This window comes from Platalea leucorodia (assembly GCF_965183815.1).
Source record: "Platalea leucorodia genome assembly, chromosome: 8".
NCBI classification, from domain to species: Eukaryota; Metazoa; Chordata; class Aves; order Pelecaniformes; family Threskiornithidae; genus Platalea; species Platalea leucorodia.
In genome coordinates, this window is record NC_138830.1 from 36,342,837 (window position 1) to 36,360,935 (window position 18,099).

At 40.6% G+C, this 18,099-nt stretch overlaps 1 protein-coding gene across 1 annotated transcript in view; it reads right to left on the reverse strand.

The window, feature by feature from the left end:
• Nucleotides 1-17,266, reverse strand: part of NUP93 (nucleoporin 93) — a 78,553-nt gene extending 61,287 nt beyond the window's left edge. Inside the window, exons 1-2 of the mRNA XM_082320502.1 lie at nt 17,072-17,266; nt 16,409-16,526 (exon numbers count right to left, since the gene is read on the reverse strand). Of these exons, the coding sequence (XP_082176628.1) occupies nt 16,409-16,526; nt 17,072-17,250 (297 nt within the window). The 5' untranslated portion in view covers nt 17,251-17,266. The remainder of the gene's footprint in view (nt 1-16,408; nt 16,527-17,071) is intronic.
• Between the last annotated feature and the right edge of the window lie 833 nt (nt 17,267-18,099).

The following is an 18,099-nucleotide window of genomic DNA, read 5'->3' on the forward strand; positions in this document are numbered from 1 at the left end:
AGACAACTCTTCCTTAACAATTTTAGTTTTGCTGGGCTATCAGAAGTAACAAGCAACTAAATCTTTGGTATTAATGCAAAAGGAAGTTCTGATGATCCCACAGATAAGATTACTCCATCAGAATGTACCATGGTGTATCAAAAGGCACTGCTTTCATACACTTTGATGGGTAGCGCTGCACTTGAATCATTTACACTCATGATGGCCCTGGAAAAGAAGAGTCCAAAGGAATCAGCTGTGAGACTGTCAGTCTGAGTAAACAAGATTTAGACTGTGAAGCTGTGCCCATCAATGAAAGCTAAATTTATTAATACACTGCACTGCTTTCACAAATAGTGCTAGAAAGGCCAGTACTTCAGCCTTTCAAACCTGGCACTTTTCAGTGCCATCAGCCTTACTCTAAGCAGCATTACTGTGTGACCACATGGAGGCCTCTGCATCAGAGGAAGAGGTTGCCGCTCCTGGTTGCTGATATGGTCTCTCTCCTGATTTGTTCTGGAAGCTCTAAGTTATTTTTTTTAAGATAATTAGTTGATACTACACAGCAAGGCCAAAACTCTGGTGCTGTAACTGTAGCAAGTGGTTGTTTCAAGATGGGGGGAAAAAAAGGGGGGGGGGGGGTGTGTGTAAAATAGATCAATAAACTCGGGAGTTATGTTTAAACTCCGAGGTCCTGCCTACCCTGCCCAAGAACAAAAGCCTCCACGAATTCACACATTTAACAGAACTCCTTAGCTTCTCAAGGAAGCGCATTAACTACACATTCAGCTTACAAAAATAAATCGCAACACTTGCTGAAAAATAAATTGTGAAAGAAACAAAAAGCCTTTTTCTTTAGTCACACGTGACAGCGATTCAATTTCACTGTCTACTGCATGCATTTTATATAAGGCAGATAGGTACAGGATACTGGTCGTGATAGTTTTCAATTTATCACTCTGGAACTTCAGTTAGAAAAAGGATGAAATCGAGCAAGCCATTACCTTTGACACTAGAAAAAGAGCCTCACTAATGCAAAGGCACAGCCTGCCTGGCTATCTATGCTTTTCAGTGGCACGTACAACCACATTATAACTCTTGCACCAGATGCAGTGCAAAAGTGAGCCTTGCCTGTTTAACTTGCTTAAAGTCAGTTAATCAGGATATACAACAGTGCCAGTAAAAACCATTTCCATTATAAGTGGTGCCCATCCTTCTCCTGCCTCAGCATTTGACTCTCTCATTTCAAAGTTGCCATGGTAAGGTTCATACAAAGTATCAGAGAAAAAGTCTGTTTCAAGAAACCAGTTAAACACTTGCTCCTGCAGACCGAGATACATGTGGCCATGGACCAGGCGAAGAACATCTGCACAGTATATTCATGTAAAGGGTATGGGCGTTAGAGAAACAGAGGAAAAGCTTACACCATCTTCCTTGGTGCGGGATGGCCATAACCATCCAGCATGCTTGCAACAAGACAAACACCGGATTTGCATATCCCAGTACCAAACTGTGTTCTTTCCTGTAGGTGACAACAACCAGGGCTGCTAAAGGCAAAAGGATCCACCTCAGAGGTCTGCATATAATCAATGGATTTAGAAACTCCTCTGAGGTGGCAAGATGAACCTTCTCTGGATCCACAGGGGCGCTTCCCACATGCAACATGTTCTGCTGAGCCGTCTCTGCAACGACACGAGTCTTTGAATTGTGCTTCCCACCTTCCTCTCAGAATATGTGGTTTCAAGCAACATTTGTTGCCAGGATGCATTGCTAATACATAATATATTGGCTGGAAATTAGTATTTCATCTCAGAGAAAGAAAATTTTACAGGCACTTCTTAAGAGGCAATGAATGCAGAAGAGTTTGAGGAAGAAATCTTGCGAGACAAACAGAGCAAACCTATAACCAAGAGAAGATAGATCTATTGAGACAAAAGTAAATCCTGCCCTTTAAGACAGACTGCAGATTCAATCCCTTGATGCTCATTTTACTGCTGGAAGGAGATTCGTTCTGTTATTCTGCTGCAAAAGGATGTTATTCTCCACAAAGCTTAGCTTTGGGTATTTATCATAGGGATAAGTTCTGACTGAAAAGCAAGACTTGCTTCTTTTTTCCTGGTGATGCTTCGCAAAAGGCATGCCATTTCTGGCATTCCTGGGGATGGACGGACTCACATGTAATGTTTCCTCCCCAAACCCAGCACCCCTAAATGTCAGCAAGAACCATCCAGCCCTCAAGACAGGCCTCGGAGTCTCTTCACACAGAGGACTGCCCCGCTGACTTGGTGCGCCTGCCATAAACGAAGGGGCAGGAGAAGGCCTAGCGGTTCCCAGCTGCCTTCTGACAGCTTTCAAATGATGCAGCATAACACACCTTACATGCTGGAGAGATTCCTCTGAAAGAAAATGCAAAAGGCTCAGACAAAGCAAGGAAAAGGCAAGCAAATACTGTAACCCAGAGGAAACAAGGAAAGGAGTTAACAATTCTGCTACGGTGACTAACAGGAATACAACTGAGTGACAAGTTACAGATCAACTCTTAGCCAAAGATTTTACACAACTAGTTGATGGTAATCCCTTCCCAGCTCAGCTACCCCCATTCCAGCAACAAGCCAGAGGAGGCGTCCACCTTGAGTGCCTATTTCCCTAATTCACTAAATCATAATTTTACTAAAACCAGAAACCATTGAGAAGATGCAAAGTTTTTCCTCAGAAGTGTGTGTGTGTGGGGGGGGGAAATCAAGAGGACATTAGAAAAGGTAGAGAATAAGGCATCTAAGGGTACAAAACCACAGACAAACAACAAAACATTTAGCATAGCACATTAACTAATTATTTACAGCACTATCATGCACTTCATCCTACCAGCAAATATGAAGCCAAAACATTAACCTCAAGTCAAATAGCAAAACAAAAATAAGAGAAGCAATATTGATTCACTGTATCTGTTGAGTAATCAAGCTTCTTACCATTAGAAATGAGCTGCAAATTTTCTGGATAAGCCATCTTTAACCTTGGAAAAATTAAATCAAGCTAGACAGGGACCAAGAAGAGAAATATAGCAGGGTTAGCTCTCTGAAAAAAAAAAACAGAGCACAGTGTCCAAATGCGTAGTTCCACAGCGAGGTGCATCTTTGCATCCAGCTTCCACCATTTAGCTTTCACTAGGACCTCAAGATAGGCATGGTCTCTTTTAGTAAAGACAATGGTGGGTCTTTTGACTACTGAATTAGTGCTTATTTCAGACTAATTAAAGCTTTTAGGTTTTTGTATCTACTTAACAGACAGAGCAAAAGGATTTAAACATGCCATTTTCTGTTACAAGCCTTGGGGCAGGAGAGGAAAGAAATAATGAATGTTTCAGAGTTACTATATGGTAACCATAGCAGGCAAAATCAATTACTGCTGAGAGGATCTGGAGATAACATGCAGGTTCCCACTCATCTGTTTGAAATGTGGTTTGTTTTTTTTTTTTTTTTTCTCCTCACCATTTCCTCCCCCACTTCTTTTCAGAAATGTCTTTTCTCATACATTAGAATCTGGCCAGAAGAATCCTACTGGCTTGCAAACACATTTAGAGATAAGGACTTGTCATGATACTGTACAGTATCCCCACCTGTGCACTCCCACTTATCTGAGATTAAAATCAAATCCTTCACAGATTGCTACTTCTGTCTTTCATACCGAGTTTTGCTATACTGAACTTTATTATCAGAGGAACCAAACAGTGATGTGGCTTTATCAAGAACACCGTGTAAGCTGGACAGCCACCCTCAAAAGAAAAACTGCAGGACAGATTTGGGGAATTAGCAAAAGCATGTATACCCCCCTCATGTGATGTGAGATGGGAACACTTTCGAGATAGATAACATTAAAAAAAGGAACCAAATAAGAGCTGGTACTTTAAAAGTCTGAAATAAGTGATCTAGAAAGGGCAGATCCAGAAATCCAGTTCATATGGGTCTGAACAACAAGGAAAGGATGCCTGTTTAAATGATGCCAAGCTCAAAACCAATAAAAGGAAATAAATTTTAACACAATCTGTAATTGAATTGTGGAACTTACTACCACAGGAAGATGGCAAGGCCAAAAACATAATGGGATTAAAAACTGACTCAATATGTATATGGATATTGACAGTATCTAGAGCTGCGTTTAACACTAGAATTGTGGAAAGAACTATAATCCCTCATGCTTCAGGGTTTTAACCAATCTCTAACCACTAGAGAACAGGGTGAAGCCTAATAAAGCAAGCAGTTAGCCCCATGAACATCTTTGTCAGTGTTTCTCCTCTGAATTACCCGGCGCTGGTCATAAGCACATAAAGGAAACTGAATAGATGTGTCCCAAATCTGATCTAATAAATCAACTATGACAAATTTAGTTTCAGCTAATCCCACATCTCTAATTCAAGTCTAGGATAGCCAATTGAACCATTCAAAAAGGTTTAATAAAGCTGCTGAAATTGAAATTAAGCACTGACGTGTTTACCACAGTCTTTCCTCATTCACCAGCCTTTGAACAGCCCTCACATAACACTGGCAAGCCTTCCCTTTGCTCCCTCAAAAACACCGCAAGTTAGAAAACCTCTCTCCCCTTCCCCACCTCCACCCCACAATAAACGCTGAAGATATCGCATAATCCAGAAATTGGTGCTTGAAAAGGACAGTCCACAGAGGCTTGCACTGCAGTCACAAAAGCTGGCAACATGCTGTTTTATTCTCTATATTTTAAAACTAAGTCTCTCCACCCTTCTCAAGCCATTTTTACCAATCAACAATTAAGCATGCTGTTCCAATTAAGTTAAAAAATGATGTGTTAGCTGTGGCTCAAAATGCTGCATAAGCAGATCCTTTCTGGTGGAAGCACCATGCATCTTGCATGCTTGCTGAGATACAAATAATGGAACGGTATAGAAAATTTCCAACTCATCTCCCTAAGCTTCTTTAGGTCATATTCACGTGCACGGAAAACCAACATGAGATATTTCGCAACAACCGCTTTTTGTTTAAACGGGAGTTTAGTGTTTTAGTTCAAAGTAAGTAAATAACCCTCTTGCACCCAAAATACTGTCAAAGCATAGACCTGAGTAAAGAGTGGGCAGGAGGTAATAAATGAATCCAAAGTAGGAAAGCAAAGGGAATAAATACAACTGGTGTAAGGGAGAAGAAAAAAAAAAAAAAAAAAAGAGAGAGAGTGGAAGAAAGATGAGAAATAAAGGACAGGAAAGAAAACAGAAAGGAGGCAGTGAGAACAGAAGTTGTGCCAAAAATCTAAATGAGTGAAGCAAATGCATGTGTCCTTAGTTCCACCTCAAAAGGCTGCAACTTTCTTTCAGGAGCATATCTTGGCAGGAATAAGAATTCATTTTGACTTCAAAAAAGGAAGTTAAAAAACATCCATACACACAACCCAAACATTTCTTCTGCAAACTGCCAAATTTTCAGGCTGCCGTTTTGCATGGGGAAGCTTAAGTACATCCACAGTTTGATGCCCAGGCATTGATAAACAGTTTACACACTTGTTAGTTAGTGACTATTTTAAACCAAAGCTTGATAATGCCTAGGATTAAGATTTTGGATGTGGAGTCAAACTGACTAATTACTACAGTGGAGAGGAGGGCATGCACAACAATATACCTGTGGCCTTTCCCAGATTGCTAAATTACGCAAATGGTTTAGTAATAAATCCCGGTGGAATTAATCAGTGGAGTAACACTTTCAAGAGGCCTGAGTAAATTAGGGGGACTTCAAAGGAGGGGAGGGAGTTGAGAGCTGCAGCAGCTGCTGGTTTTTCTAATAGATTTGATGAACAGCCTCACTGGAAGGAAAGTGTCCAGGGTTTTAGGCCGTTTGTGACCACAGGAGTTCAGTGAGACAGTCTGGCCTGCTCACGTTACAACTTCCCTTGTTTTGTACAGCTCACAGCACCATGAGAAATTAGTTGAGAAAGATGCTCAAGACAATGCTTCAGTAATAAATACACTAGCAAAAAACCCTGCAAAAACAACAGTTCAGGAGAAAGGTAACAAACCCACCGCTCTTTGTATAGGTCAGCTCCAAGCCACTCTGTCCCATTTCAGAAAAGTTTGCTGAAGATCAGAATTCTTTTTTTCCTATTGCAGCTGGGAAGTTTTCTTTATTTCTCCTTTTCCAAAGTAAAAATTAAAAAGCCATACTGTCTTAACAGGTAAACGTTCATTTTTCAATCCCAAACCTATAGCTTAAATCCATTAACCCACTGCAACACTGGGACTGAAAGCTTCTGCCATCTGTGATGAAGCCCCCGCAACAAGACCTCTGCATAGCTATGAGCAGGGTTTCTGAAAGCCCAATGTCTCCATTTCCAATTTCCACAGAGGCACTAGAAGGACATACCATGGCCCACTCAGGAAAGAACTGGATTACTTCAAAATAAATTTATTAAAAAGAAAAAAAAACACCACCAGCCTGTCGTGGTTTAACCCCAGCCAGCAACTAAGCACCACACAGACGCTCGCTCACTCCCCCCCGGTGGGATGAGGGAGAGAATCAGAAGAGTAAAAGTGAGAAAACTCATGGGTTGAGATCAAGACAGTTTAATAGGTAAAGCAAAAGCCGCACGCACAAGCAAAGCAAGGAATTCATTCACTCCTTCCCATCGGCAGGCAGGTGTTCAGCCATCCTCAGGAAAGCAGGGCTCTGTCACGCGTAACGGTTACTTGGGAAGACAAACGTCATCACGCCCAATGTCCCCCCCCTTCCTCCTTACCCCAGCTTATATACTGAGCATGATGTCATATGGTATGGCATAGCCCTTGGGCCAGTCTGGGTCAGCTGTCCTAGCTATGCTCCCTCCCAGCTTCTTATGCACCTGGCAGAGCACGAGAAGCTGAAAAGTCCTTGACTAGTGTAAACTCTGCGCAGCAAGAACCAAAACATCAGTGTGTTATCAACATTATTCTCATCCTAAATCCAAAACACAGCACTCTACCAGCTGCTAAGAAGAAAACTAACTCTATCCCAGCTGAAACCAGGACACAACCAAAAAACCCCAAACACCCCAAACTGTGGTCTTATGCTGTTACTATCCAAAATGCTGTTAAGATTTTAGAAATCTAATTTACCTTTTTGTTAATTTTTCATTTCCCCCCCCCCCCCCTTAAATGCAACAAAGATGAACTGGGTTCACTTCTGTGCATAACCAGTTCCACTGTTAAATTCCAGCACAGCCCTGCAGAATCAAGGCACTGGAAATCTCCAAATCCTCTCCTGTAAAGTCTACACTTTCTTTGTAATGGTTTCAAAATTGATGGAAATATCAATATTTTACAAAACAAAATGGAGTGGTGTTCTGCAAAAGCTACATTTGCACCTCAAATAAATAAAACCATCTCTTTAGCCCAAGTAATTGCTCTATCACATGATACACGGAGGTGGCAAATTGCCAGGTTGCAAGAATTTGCATCTCAGCATTGTTTCTTCGCACCAATCTGTATAACCAGAGATGAAACAGTTCTACTAAATTTTTCCAGCACCGTGAAAACACTAATTCCAACAGTTCATTTGCACATGCTGAGCACACACTGTCTAGGTCAGTAGTCAATACAAGACCTCAGCGAGCACTAAAATTAATGGGACAGCGTGACATTAAGAGGTACCGCGTTGCCAGAAGTGCCGTCCTCCTGGTAAGATGCAACACGGATCCTGAAAGTCATTAGTGATCCCACAGTACTTCTTGCAATAGTAACATTGCTCCGAGCAGGGTCTTGGTGAAATTCTGAGTCAGATAATCACATCCCACCAGCCAAGATTCACTGTAGACTTTCAGCTACACACAATGTTTTAAAGGGTCCTGCAATGCTACCAAGAGAAGTGGAAATGTCTATACCTCAGCACAGGAGAGGCAGCATTTTGGATATGTGATCTCCAAACTGCCTTTTATACCCTATTTGCCCCTTCACAGGGTACGAGTTAACATTCAATGAGGAACTGGAGCAATTTTCATCAAAGGGCAGAGCTACGCAGCGTAAGGAGGAAAAGAGGGGCAGGGGGGAACGAAGTGTTATGACTCAAAATCCAGTCTCTGCTTTAAGATGTTTATGATAGATACTTCAAAGATGTTTATTAAAAGTCTACAGTCGTACCTATTTGAGATGCAAAGACATATCTGGATTAAGCAGACAGGAAATATAAAATGTGCCAGAACGTAGCAGAATTTAAATAGATCAATAAACATTGCTACTAGAACAAGAGTTCTCAATTTTTCCATCTCATGACCTTGCATTAGCATAAAGTTTTGAAATGTCCCTTTCATACTCTCTTGTTTACCCACGACGAAAGAGAAAGGCAGATCATGCCTCTTCTCTCCCGGTTCCTAACCCCTTAGGAATAGGAATCCATGATCAGAACCATGATGAACTGGAAGATCACCACATAATTACTCCAGTTAGCATGCAACCAAGCAAAAAAAGGAAAATTGAAATAATTCAGTATCACAGCATTTATTGAGTGACTGTAACCTGGTCAACTAACAAAATGCCATAGAGTATTCTACATTAAATATGCCAGGGTTTGGGTTTTTGGGGGGTGTGTGTGTGTTTGTTTTTAAGGTTAATAAGGCCAGGGTAATTTAAAACTGCACTACTAAATCATGCTATTAAACCAGCAATGAAAACTAGAGGAAACTGCTGCTTAGATGTAAACTAAGCATGTGAGGGAAAAAGTGACAAGCAAAAAAAAAAAACCAACAAAAAAACCCCCACCCAAAACCCCCAAATACATTCCCAATGTTTTGGGCTTTGCTTTCCCCCCACCACCACCCTCTCTCTCTTTTTATACCGTGTTATTCACACACCTACCTGGTGCCAAAAGGAGCTTTTTTGGTTTGTTTTGGTTTTTTTACTTAAAAAAAAAACCCCAAAACAAACAAAAAACCCCCCACAACCAACCAACCAACCAACCAAAAAACCCAACCCAAAAGAAACCACCACACATGCACATACACACACAAAAAAACCACGTTGGCTATGAAATAGAGAAGCCTGCACTCTTAAAACACCAGTCACATCCCAGTCTGCGCACACCTTGGCATTTCCCAGGGCATTCGTTGACCAGCACAGGCCTTGGGAGGCTCGGGGCCAACCTGTTCATTCAGAGGGGCCCTGGGAGACTATCAGTGTCAGGAAGGTGGCAGGCAGGCCACCAAACCCCTGGCTGCCTCGCCAAGGCTGCCTGCTGCAGAAGCCCTTGCAAGTCTCATCACCCAGCAGAGAGCCACACACAGGCTGCAGTTTTCCTTTAGAGGTTTATGTAAAATTGTTACATGTTACCTAAAAGAAGAGAGACATGCAAACACGTCAGAGACGAGATGAGGAAGCTTCTGTAATTTATATTTCTAACGTCCACACCCCTTAGCTCCATTTGCTGCATGTCAAAACGCTCATTCATTCCACATCACTGCTTTCTTCAATTGTGTTAAAACTGCCTCTCGCCACATTTAATTACCAGGATATTTATATTCTTGATTTACATACCTAAATGTATACATTGAGGGTCAAATCCTGAATGGAACAAATGAGACAACCTAGGCAAAGAAGATATCAGGGTTTGATACTAGCACGTACTAGTAATGCGAGGAACCTTTGTAGACAGGTATTTTTGGAGCATAACATTTCTACAGCTTTTGAAGAATTCACAACTATGACCGCAAATAATATTTTTCATTTGGACTGCAGCAATGCAAAGAAACCAACAGCTAACGACTGACCCTGGGGGGGGGGGGGGGGGGGGGGGAAGCCAAGGTAGAAGGTTGTCCTCTCACATTCACTGTCCTGGCTCTGCAATGGTTAAAAGTTCCCACAGCTGTGCTGGCATCATCGATTAGGGTGAACAAGGAAGCAACAGAAAAATAAAGCCACCTTAATTTCAAGCTCCATTAGAACTGAAGGACTTGGGGGGCGGGGGGAGAAATCAATGCTTGGCAAATGGGAAAGGACAAAATCTGCAAAAGGAAAAATGCATTATCAGGCTAAGCTAATGCAAACAATGGATGGTGAGCAGCACTTGAGGTTGCCCCTTTAAGGTTGTGTCAGCATTTCCATTTATAAACTCTGATTTTAGTTACACTCTAGTAGATTACCACAGGCTTTGGTATTATTTTAGCAGATACCACAAAGTATATCACAAATGGTAATATAAAATAGCAGTAAGAGCTCACTGGTTGAATAATGCACCCTTTCAGTAGCTGATGTCAGAGTAAGCGTTTTGAAATTATGAGTCATATGCATACATACACACAAACAGAACATACAGTGCTGGGGCGAGCATCCTGGGACCCAGATTCCACCGACACTAAAACAGAAGTCAAAGCTGCCTTTGATACAAAGCCTGTTTACAGTACTCAGAAAAACCTGAAAATATCCCAGATACTTAATTTCAGTCTGCCTCAATTGCCACTTGGACAGATTTCAGTCTAACCTTCTGCCCTCATTTAGATAAAAGCTCTTATTTCTGTATCTGGACCTCCAGAGAGCTACTCAGTCAATACATTGAACATCCACACCCAGAAATCAAAACCAAACCCTGGTACGCAACCTTCAATTTCAGTTCTGCCTAGATCAGAAGGCCAAGGTGAAATTGTGGTACAAATGAGATAATTCAACAAAATCTTCCTTCAGTGTAATGAAGCCAGGATTTCACCTCAAACTTTCTAAGCAGATAAGCAATGTACGCAAGGAAAGCGCATGTCCATTTCTAGCATTCATTTCACAGATCTGCACAGAATTGGGCCAAGCCTTAAAAGTGAGAGCAACACCCGTTCTTAAAATTACCACCATGACTTTGGGCTTAGACATTTCACAACAAGCATATAGGAGGCTAAATCTAGTATCAAGCCATCGTGACGTGTTCAAAACACAAAGCACACAGTAAAGGATAACGTATACTGTAATCAAACTATCTTAGCAGGTATAAATCAAGCCTTGATCCTGCAACTAACCTCTACCAAGTACCCCAAACAAGTTTACTAGAACAGCACCGAACCTCTCTCTGACATCCATACATAAACCAAACAGCACATGTGCAAGAGCCAGGTCCTACCTTACATGTTACAATAGCGCAGCCTTTCCACACACTTGCAACAATTCCTCCTCTGGGTGCCATTACTGGGACCTGAGAGAGGTCTGCTGAGACAGTGCTCACAAGAAGAGGACATCATAGTTTGCATCTTCAGGGGAGTGAAGAAATACTTTTTCTGAACAGAATGTCAGTATTATGTTTATACACATAAACCCCATCTTTGAGATATCAGCTTGCATGATTAACCCTTACCTGGGATTTTTAAAAGCCACAAACAAACAAAAAAAACCAAACTAACATGCATTTATGAGCTAAATGTGGCATCAAGAGTCACTTGACTACGATATTCAACTTTGAAGATACTTTGCCAAAATAGGGCTTTTTGACAATTTAAAAAATCTTCATCTTTATAAAGTCTTGACATAAGAATTGTGACGAACTGGATTTGCTGTGAGAAGTGTTTGTTGCGTTGCATGCAATTTAAGAACACAACCTTTGAAATGAGAGAGGAAAAATACAAATTCCTATAATTTAGCGGCAAGCCTAAAATCTTTTTCATCGTCTTCCCGGCCTACTGCTCTAGTGGGAGACATTTCCTGGACTCACAACCCTTTTATGTGCAAGCAATCTACATTTTACAACTGATAAATAATTCAGATAATTAATTGAGCTGCAATTTGGTGCACTTCTTTTTAGTCAGCACTATGGAGTACCATTTAAAAGAGATTCTGTACAGAACATCCCTCTTGCTTGTTAACCCAATCTGAGGCTTCTATTAAGGCAAATTCCTAGATTCTCTTAACACTTTCTGAATGTCTCGCATCAGTGTCCTGGGACTTCATGCCCTAGGATGCTCCCTTCTGATTTTTCGTGCTGTGTTTTATTCTCTCTAGAAAAAACAGGATATTTCCTGGAATTCTCCCTCTGCAGTGCCGTCTGTTGTCATTTGAGAGATTAGATTCTAGCGTATCTCTCTACGCTGCCCACATACAGGCTGCTAGAATAGACCGCAACGTAAGAAGGAACAGAGACAATAAGTAAACACTTTAGGTAAGAAAGCTGGAGAAGCTCAAGCAAACTGTCGGGAAATCACTGGATGCAAAGGAGCGATGTGGGAGCACATGGCAGGAAGTCTAAGGAGTATTTTCATGCTACAAGAGCTTTGATAGATTTTAAAAGTCAGCAGAAACCTAAAATTTGTATAATAAAGATTTAATCATATTTGTAATCTTCACATAACTGCAACAGTCAGCAAAGGCTAAGCATTAGGTCTGTGCTTCTGGCACAAGCGCCCATATTCACCTTCAGAGGCACCACCTACTCCTGCGCTGTGGTGTACACAGGCTGTACCCATGCGGAGTCCCACCGCAGTTTTACAGGGAGGAAGAGTATGACAAATAAGTTTCAGATGGGATTGAAGGCTAAAGAAATTTGCTGCAAACTATACAGGCTTATGAGTATGTGTTGAGCATCAGGAAAAGATGGGACTGAGAAAGGACAGCTGAGCCTACAACATTGACAGTAAATTGTGAACCAAATTCATTAACTATTTTGGAAGAAGTTTTTGTTGGTCAAAAAGAGTAATGGTAATGTTAGAAAGTGCAGGCTGCAGGCTTGATGCAGAACAGAACAGTTCTTCCCAATCCACAGAGTTAAAGCCTACCAGTACGTCTGTGTAAATACTGAGTAACAGCAGAGGAACAGTAAAGTCCTGTAAAACGATAAACCAGATCCCTTCCTTTTATCACTCTGCACACTGCCTTCCAGGATACAATGGGAGAAACTTATGGAGGGAGAAGCCTACACAGTGTAAAGGGATAGCTACATCTGGCCCAAAATAAACACAACAAATCTGAAGAAGCCTTATGAAACTAATAAGCTAGGAAGAATGAAAACAAATCCCAATATTATCATCAAAAGGTAAAAAAAAAAGTAACATAGGAAGAAGCTTTTGTAGCACATCTTTATCTAAAGCATCAAATAATTTTAAGACCTACCTGGTTAATGGACCTAACTACAGGACAATCAGAAGTGCATAATACAAAGGTCATCTTATGTAACTAACAACAAAACCTTAATAAAAAACTACTCTGAAAGGACAAGATCCTGTTGTTGATGACTGTGGACCAGAACCTACAGATCAGAGCAGAGACTTGTCCATATTCTAAGCAAGTTACTTTCAGATAACAGACCATTGTCAAGATCAGCCAGACAGCTTGAGATTTGACTGCAAATATCCTCAGACAGAGCAGAGGATGATGTTCTGCAAAACAACATAGAAACCCTTGCACCTGTTAACTGCAAAACAAACAGGGACAAAACATTAAAGACTGACATGGTACTCATGTGCCTGTAAGATGACCTAAAAACGCAGCACCTTCTCACTGCAAATTGGTTTCAGCTAATTTACTATGAATGTTTTCTGCACATGGCCTACAAAAAAAAATTAAGATTCAAAGCACACATGTATTAGGCCTCAAACATGAGTAGTTAGATTTAAATTAAAGTGATCACTGATTAAATCACCAGTGTTAATCATGATTCAAAACAGCGAGCAGGGAACTTTGATTTAAATTATTGATTTTAATCCTGCTTTTCATTTGTACTTTTTAGCTGTTTTCCTAAAGGAAGGCCTGAATCTCATTGGCTGATTTGGCCATTTAAACACATTGATTTACAATTAACCACTCTTTTTATGCTAAATTTGAAGCTTTTCCACAACAGGAGGATACAATTGTATCTATATTCACAATATAAACTTATTTAAAAAGCACAGTATTTATTCAGCATCTTAAACATTTTTATTAAGTTTGAAAACAATGAATGAGAAATCTCTTATTTACTAGATGACATCTACACACGCACTTACATACGTGCTTCATGTCAAGCTCCACTAGGATGGACTAGAATCCTATGAGAAATAGACCATATAAAAATGTTCAGTCACTTAAATTGCCTTATATAAAGAAAAAAGTATCCAGCTTGTATTTCAAAATGTTTACATTTCAGATTGTCTGCGTTTCAAGTTGTCTCTCATACGAGACCAAAAGAAATCATCAACTTTAGTCGCAAAAAGACAGATTGAAAATGATGGCTAGACAGAGGCATTTCAGCACCTAAACATGCAAACAGACCAATGTTTAAGAAACTTTCAAGAATGCCTATGCAAGGTAAGTACCAGTTCCCACAAAAATCACCTGGAGTTGAAATCAATGGGTCTCAAGATACCAAATTTGTTTAAGCATGGCTGAAAATCTCTTGATTTCAGGTGGTAAGATATTAAAAAAAAAAATCTCCTCCCGCATCCTTCAAACTTTTCCAATTAAGAAATTTCATCTGTCACTTGTTTTTTGCTTAAAAAATAAATATGCTTATTTTTATTTAAATAATTGTAATAGTTTATAGCAAGCTTGGTCCATAATGTCAACTGCCATGAATTCAAACTTAAACACTTCCTTTCTTAAAGAAATAAATGCATTCAAAAGAAAAACATTCAAGTATTGACATGGGTAATAATAATAAAAAAAAATATATATTGAAGAAGAAAAAATTTACTGAGGTCATCACCAGAATATACCAGAATCACCATATCAAATGATAAGGCCTTGAGATCTGGTATAATTAGGAAAGAAGAAAGCTTTCACATTTTGTTTAGGTAACCAGTAAAATAAAGTAAAATGTGAGTATTACACAGTCTTATCCATTTTCCCATATGCCACAAATCTCAGAATCCCAAGAGCCAAGAGCTCCCCTGCTTCTGGGCTTGAGAATATACAATAAGATTGCTCCTAAAGGAGAAAGGAAAAACACCAGAAATCAAAGAATTAATAAGCAGTAGTAAACCTAAAAAAAAAAAAAAAAAAAAAAAGTTGACAGAATGGGGGTAAAGGAAGACATGTATCAAGTTTAACATCACCAATTAGAAATACAACAACATCAGAAATTGGAACAAAGGAATAAAATAAGAGAAGACAGAAAGTGAGCAATGCCAGTGGTTTAGAGCTCTCACTCTATGATCATGCAATAGATAAAGTCTCCAGAGTACACTAATTTTTTAGTGAAGAAGAGGGGAAAGTCATCTGGGGAGGGTAGAGAAGATGATAGCCAAATATGCTAGCAATCACCAGAAGGTGAAGAGGTTCGAAGGCACAAGAAGAAATCACGTATCTGAGAAACACGTTAGATGCCCTGAGTATTCGATTCTCACACACACACTCACCTCGCTGCGTTCCCAGCCCAAGAGGGCCGAAGGCAGCCCCGACTGGGAGAAGTACAGCTTACCCTGCAAGGAAACACCTTGCTACGGGACCCAGGGCATACACTGCTACTACTGGAAAGGCTATGGTCCTCAGAGAATAGGGGATTAAGTAAATCTGTCTGGAGAGAGGAGACCACAGGGCTCCTAACACTAGAATGAGACTAGACTAAGGGCTCGTCCACCCAAAATGGATGGCACCAAATGCTTAAATAAAACATACCATAGACAAAATGGGGTAACTCTTCACAGGCCTCCCTTTCCTCCCTTTCCCTTCTGAAGTTAAGTAGTTTAGGGCATACTACTTCTGCAAAAAAGAGGAGCTTGCAACTCTTTTGACCCTCCTAATTCAGCCATCTGCCAGTAAGGAGACGGAATATAAGCAAAGTGATCAACCAGTAATTTGGATTGTTATCTTCAATGCAACCCACAACATCAATTCCATAACTAGCTCTTAACCAAGTAACAAATACCGCAGATTTCTTCATCATGAAGAAGGATACTCCACAAAGGCAGGCAACTATCTAAGGCAGAAATAGATGGGTCATGTTAATGTCTAAGACACCTGAGGAAATTATCTTCATGAAAATTTACAAGATTAAATCACACTGGTAAAGCATATGAAACACAGCAAAGTCAGTCTGCCACGAAGACAAGGTTATGACATCTGAGATACAGTGAAAGAAAAAGCTATACTCACCTCTTTTTCCATATTGACTTAAATGCTCCCTATTGCAACACCTCAAAATTGTCAAGGGGTTCCATATGTATTCTTCCAATCAGACATAAAAAAAGGGTCTCAAAACTATGAGGAAGAGGCAGCCCTGTGCAATTTAGCCTTGCAAAGCCAACAAAGATAGCTCCACAAAGGCAGTAAGTACATAGCTCCTCTTCACTTCAGCAACAGCTTGGAACTTGGTACTTAATGCTGCTTCTGATGGCTAATTCAAACATCTTTCATCATCGAAAGCAGCATCTCTCCTCTGTACTTCCTCTAGCCAGTGAATTAAACACAGAGCAAGACTGTTTCCACAACGGCCTTACAAGAGCTTTGAACCACAACACAGGAATGGCCGTTACAAGAGCAGTGTAATTCACATGTCAGAAATGCCCCTACCTGGATATCAGTGTCCTTCACAGGTTCAAGAGGCTCAAATGTAGTGGCTGCACTTAGACTCTCTAGTCGCTGAGAAATGTGAGATATATCAAGCCCTCTAGACCCAAGAAGAACAGACCTATAAGGAAGAAATTGTACAGGTATGAAATTAGTATTGAACAGATAGAACTCTAAACCCAAATTCACTGCCAATATTTAGGTCAGCAGCTAGCCATGTACAGACAGTGCTCCCAGCTGTGTTACGAAAACTGCATAAAAACCAAACTTTAAACAGCCCTATGTGTCTGTCTAACCACCTCAGCCCTGCTGAACTCTTTCTGCTGTTCCACTGCAGTACTGCACAGCTGCCAAGTCCTTCCAGATAGAAAAATTCTATAGCATGTTGGTAAATGTCTTCAGCAGCGGCCAGAACGAGGTACTGCGCTTTTTGGCTTTAGTGCCTGCAATCAGGAACAGTAGCTCCTCAGATAAATCCTTCAATTACTAATTTTTTTTTTTTTTTTTGTAAGGAGAAAGTTGGAGGGGCAGGAAAAACAGCTTTGCAGTCATTCTGTTTCTCCCAGGCATGTCCTCCTGGCAAGACTCCCCAGACATTAGAAACCAAACCTGTAAACAGCTTCTACCGTCTGCATAGAGTTTCCAATGCCAGTGCTCCATACTTACGCCTTAACATCTGCAGTCTCCTGGGAAGTGCGGGTCAGAGTACGGGAACGCAGGCGCTCCCCAGCCTGCTGGATCTCCTGCAAGTTGCGTTCTACATGAGGGAGCTCAGAGATACCTTCTGTCTCGGCTGCAAGCTGTTCTGCCTGCTGGAGAAGCTCTCCAAAGCCTTCAGTATCCATCTCTGTCGCAGGTTTCACTCAGGATGCACAGAAACCTTCAGAGAAAGAGAGAAAATTCTTGCTCAGCTATAAACAGTTTCTATACCTACCGGCGCACAGACAGACCAGCAAGAGCGGGTCTTCTAGAACATCTGCCCATCTTCCCCAAGAGCTAAACATCAAGCAAATACTTTCAAGTGGTCTCAGAGAGCTTGGCCTTGCAGGACTACGTTCTTAAGGCAAATCTATGGACCTGTCAGAAGCGGGATGTAGATGCCATTTAACAGTTCATATATTGTCTTGATACAAAGGAGAGTGAAAGCAGAGAAGTCCCTATGAAGAATCTGGTGTTAATTTAGCTATAAACTACTTGTGTGTATGTATATTTTTTTAAATATTTATTAAAAATGGAGACACATACATATGCATGCATAGATATATATGCATATATGGGGGCTGAAAACACACATAATTTAAACATGAGGTTAAATTAACAGCAAAACAGAACAGACGAGCATATACATGTACATACACAGCCCCACCTAGCCATCTATTAAAATGTGTTAACCCATGTCATTAACCCCCAAAACCAAAAGAAATATATACATGTTGTTCCAATGTAAAAGGTGTGCATCTAACTTCAAAGCATGCAGAAAGTTTTACCAGTGTTTGTGAGAACTGCTTGCATAGACCAAATGAGAGAATAGTTAAAGAAACTGTACAGCAAAAAGTTACAGATCCGGTCATCAGCGCATTGTGCGGTTCCAAATTCAGAATGGAGCCTGTTATCTTTACAGAAAGGACAAAAATGTACATGCCTGGGATCAATGTGGAAAAAACATGTAGCTGCAATGGTGTCCACATTAATGA